At 35.2% G+C, this 4468-nt stretch overlaps 3 protein-coding genes across 3 annotated transcripts; 2 read left to right on the top strand and 1 right to left on the bottom strand.

Annotated features, from left to right (window-relative positions):
* Positions 1-69: 69 nt before the first annotated feature.
* On the top strand, positions 70-291 carry LOAG_12958 (hypothetical protein; the record flags this gene model as incomplete). The annotated part of the gene is made up of 1 exon (XM_003148470.1): positions 70-291. A coding segment is annotated over one exon (222 nt), but the record flags the coding sequence as incomplete, so codon positions are not given.
* Positions 292-1320: 1029 nt separating this feature from the next.
* On the top strand, positions 1321-1850 carry LOAG_12959 (hypothetical protein; the record flags this gene model as incomplete). Its single annotated transcript, XM_003148471.1, has 2 exons — positions 1321-1470; positions 1671-1850. 2 exons carry the CDS (start codon positions 1321-1323, stop codon positions 1848-1850), a joined length of 330 nt encoding a protein of 109 aa, XP_003148519.1.
* A 1431-nt stretch (positions 1851-3281) lies between these two features.
* On the bottom strand, positions 3282-3786 carry LOAG_12960 (hypothetical protein; the record flags this gene model as incomplete). Its single annotated transcript, XM_003148472.1, has 3 exons — positions 3282-3450; positions 3568-3677; positions 3715-3786. Coding segments are annotated over 3 exons (351 nt in total), but the record flags the coding sequence as incomplete, so codon positions are not given.
* Positions 3787-4468: the final 682 nt, after the last annotated feature.

A 4468-nucleotide genomic window follows, 5' to 3' on the forward strand; every position in this document is an offset into this window, starting at 1 on the left:
CTATATATATATATATATATATATATATATATATATATATATATATGGAAAAATCTTTGTTTTTTACAGCTAAGCAAACAATACATCCTTTTCGCATATTCTCCACGACAAACCACAAACAACGATGCCTTCGCATATCCGCCACCACTGGACAACTACTATTCGCTAAATGCATTTCCTGTACCATATCTCCAACTCAACGACCTATCAACAAAACGACAGTCAACTATTATCAAGGCAATGACAAGGAGATTGTTAATTAGTCATATCACTTGTTCATCATATAACTAACTCATCAATTCTTACCAATTTACCTCGTTCTTTATATATTATATTTTTTTTTGGTTTTGTTTTTTTCCGTTGTTAACTAGTAATATTGTGCAATTACAGTATTACATTCCGAATAAATCCATATCACCGAAAACCGAATTCAACAGACTATCTTTTCCGATAACTATATCATCTAACATCAGATCGAGGTCAAATGATTTGAAAACGTCATAAATTGAGTATAAAACGATGTGAATGTGAAATATTTACTAAGTGGATTATATCATTCCCAGTCCCTATCTTATGATTATGATTATATCTTCTCTTTCTCCTTCATAAAATATATGTAGCATGGAACATTTGCTTCTTCTGCCTGAACAAAATCGTTCATTACTGATTCAAAGATAACTAGATTATTGTTTTTTTTCACGGTGGTTTTACATTGGTGGCTTTGCTGCTTTGTACATGTAATGTAACCTGCCTGTGATTCTTACCGATTTCAGGTTCAACTAATCTAAAAAGAAGAGAAAAATTCGATGAAATTGTTAATTCTGTGTTGGCACAGATAGGCTTGATGCAGCAACTATTTGTATTAATTTTTCTTAAATTTACTGATCATCCCAAGAACAGTTTGACTGCTTTGGTAGGATGGACAAAAGAATTGCGAATTTTAGTTGGTTGGGTCCATACAAATTAGCAGTATATATTTGTTTTAAAATAATTTTTGACAAAAAATAGCCGTAGTTGGACGAGGAAACCCAGCAAATTTCCAGGTTTTCCAGGTTTTTTTTTACTTAAAAGAAATTGGTGATTTTGGAGCGAAATACAAGATAGCTCGGGACACAAACTAAATAATTTCATCTCCCTTATTTTCAATAAATTTGGACTTCAGATGAAGTGCGGCACAGAGGAAATCCGCTATGGTTATAACATGAACAATGATTAGGAGGAATATTAACAGCGTTATCACAGAGAAAACAATCGCAACATTGAGGTTGCCAGAAAAATTCTCGAAAGATCACTGGAAATGATCAAATGTCGTAATGGTTAATGACAATAGTAATCGTTGATGTTGGTTTCATCTTTTTCTCAGATCTATCGGTGATATCGCCAAAAGAAAGACACGAGTGCAAGGCGGACAACGGAAAGGGCAATTACGCTTTCAGAAGGAGTAAATTTCCGTTCACAATTCCTGCATGTGTCAGTTAATGTAAGTGACAATCTTGTCAAGTCAGCAGATTAGTTTAAAATTCATATTTCAACCTCTTCTAGCCTTATAACTCTTCTTGCCTTCACATTGATTAATTTGACCAATGTAATTTGTTCAACTTTTTTCTCAGTGAACGACGAGAACGACTCCCGGCAAGAGATCGGACGACATTTTACTATATGTTTGTCAGGTAAGTCAGTGGGACACATCCAAAAGATGCCGAACATGTTCACAGCGAAAATCTGAGTCAGAGCGAGGAGAATTACTGGATGATCTCAAGACGGTCGGTGAACGGTTGAATCCATCAGGCGACTGCGTCCTCACAGTTGCTACTTCACTAATGTTTGGTTGTCAAGACTTTTGTCACTAACTATGAGCATGAACACTCTTGTAATCCGACTTTTTCTCTTACTGTCACAACACGTGCTCATTTGTATTTCGCTATTTTCTTACTCGTTGACATTGTCCTCTATCAAATATGTCATCAGTCACTTTTTTCCATTGAAAATTGTTTCCCTCTGTTCTTTTACCGACACCTTTGCTCTTATCCTCGTTATTCCTTCGGCGCTGCCTCTTAATGCGAGAAAAAGAAGAGGAAAATTTTCTTCCTGAATCTTTCCTCTTTACCTTTTAGTCTCTTTCGACAGGAAATACGACTTTCCTGACAGGGTATGGATGAGGTTTGAAACATTAACGTTAGTTCGATTTGGTCAAACTGGAAGGTTGAATCACAGGAAGGTCATACCATAACATTTCTCTTTCCTTCCTATCTTTTTCAGTCATTCTAATTTAGGCCTTTGTTATTTGAACTGAATTTTCTTCTACTTTTTTTACAATTTCTGTAAAAAAAGTTGTTACTCAATAAACAGAACAATTGCGTGTTTGCCACATAAAGAAACACTGACTTCTCGACTATATTCATTGTCTTGTGAACCTAACTATACACCCTTAAAAGACCTCATTGTACTTCAACCTGAGCATACACCGTCCAGATTGTTCTCTTTTATCTGGTTCACCCATTAATTATTTTGGGAAATGGTCAGTTCCCGGTTATGGTTATGTCTCGTATTACTGGGTGAAAGAGATTCTCTGTTGTACGATAGCTCAATTTTATTTGAATTTTTTGTCGATTAGTCGATACGTGAATTCTTATCAAACTAGAATCAGATGAACGACACATGTCAAATATTTAAAACAAATAAAATTCTTGAAATTGTCAAATGAAAAGAGTAAAAAACATTTAATGCTGCTTAAAAGTTCCTTTTTCACTTGCCAATTATTCCAATTCCTTTGCAGACATTTAATTAAAGCTTCTGTTGCTATTTTTCAAGCAAAAAAGTGGGCAATGCGCAAACGGCTAAAGGTGCTGATTTGTTTGCACTTATATCTTATATTTTGACTCAGATAAATGTCTTCAGGCTATTATCGTGTTATTATAATCATACTACATGTTCTTAGTTGCTGAAGTTGAACATTTAGGAAAATACTGCAAGTGGAGAAAGATGGTAAAAGATGGTATGGAGGAATTAGTAACAAAACTTCATTCAGCGGTAAAATCCGCTTTGGAACGGGTTGTAGCTGTGGCTAAAAAATATTGTTACCCTGTTCATGTAAAGGAAATTGCATTGAGAATTATTTCCTTTCAGGAACAAGGTAAATTTAAGGGCAGATTTCCTCTCAAAGAGTAAGAATCAATCATCTCGCCGAATATAAAGATTGTGGTGACGCTAAAGAAACTTTTCACTTTCGAAGGCAGGTTATGCCGCCAAATTTCTTGGTTTTAACTTGGGTAATTAAACCTTTATTCCTCAAAACTCGGGAACACAGAAATGATTCCAACGATTATAATATTAATATGAAGAAAAGGGGGACCAAAAACCAATAACGCCCGATACCGTCGACCCAACCGACGTGTTGCAACACTTCTTGCAAAAAATGATTTGGCGCTCAGGACCTCCTTCTTTTTATTGCTGCAATTTCGCGTTATGACTTTCGGAGTTTTTCCGACTAGTCATCGATTCACCCACCAGAGGTTTTGTCAGTGATAACTAATTGAATTAGCGACACAAAATGGAAAATAACAATACTTTGTGTTCATGATGATCTTAACATCGTCGGGCTGTTTCTTAGACATTTCATCAATTTGGCTCACATAATAATCTCCAAACTTCATGGTTTTAGCTCTTATGAATTCGGTCTAAAATTGCTGAAGCTATATTAGATTTCCAGTTTACGAGTTTCTTTCGTTTCATCCGATAGATTGCTACATAGGTATGTCGAAATGCATCTTGATTCATCTCAAATTCCTGTAAGCCTGGTAATCAATTATAGTAAAGGATTGTGGCATAGAATATTCCATATCTTGATGCCGGAAGCTAGCACTGACAGTGAAGTAAATTCAGGAAGCTGTGATCGGACAAAGGGAAGGTTCAAATTTATCTCCCTGTCTTGATCGAGTTTCAATTATCTGCCATATTTATATATTCAGGAAACATTTCCCTTTCTGAAAAATGCTTACGTGGAAAATTCATCAAACTGGAGAACCAGTTGCATTCAGAAATTTTTGGAAATAACATGTTCATTAAAAAGTCATTACCGAAAGAATGTCTTTTGATGTTCCAATTTTACTTCCGATTAGCAAATCAGCAAATATCGGTAAATCTCGTAAAATGTGCAGAATGAGAGTAATGAGTGAAAATGTAGACTAAAATTATCGTTGACGGTTCATTTACTACTTAGACGAAATAGAATGCCAAATTTATGATAATGTTGATTTATGTGGATGGGATTGAGTATAAGATGAAGTTTCAAAAGAAAATAATCACGCACCCATTTAGTTGTTTTTCCGGATATTTGCGTGATAGAATTGCTTTAGACAAGCGCTTTTCATTTATTATCATAGCAAATAGCAAGTTGTTCCTCGAGTGCAATAAAACATTTGATCAGGCGCAACTTGTGTCTTATATGAAGGCTGTCGGGAAAACTCCG

The sequence above is a fragment of the Loa loa genome, assembly GCF_000183805.2.
Source record: "Loa loa unplaced genomic scaffold supercont3.138, whole genome shotgun sequence".
Lineage (NCBI taxonomy): Eukaryota > Metazoa > Nematoda > Chromadorea > Rhabditida > Onchocercidae > Loa > Loa loa.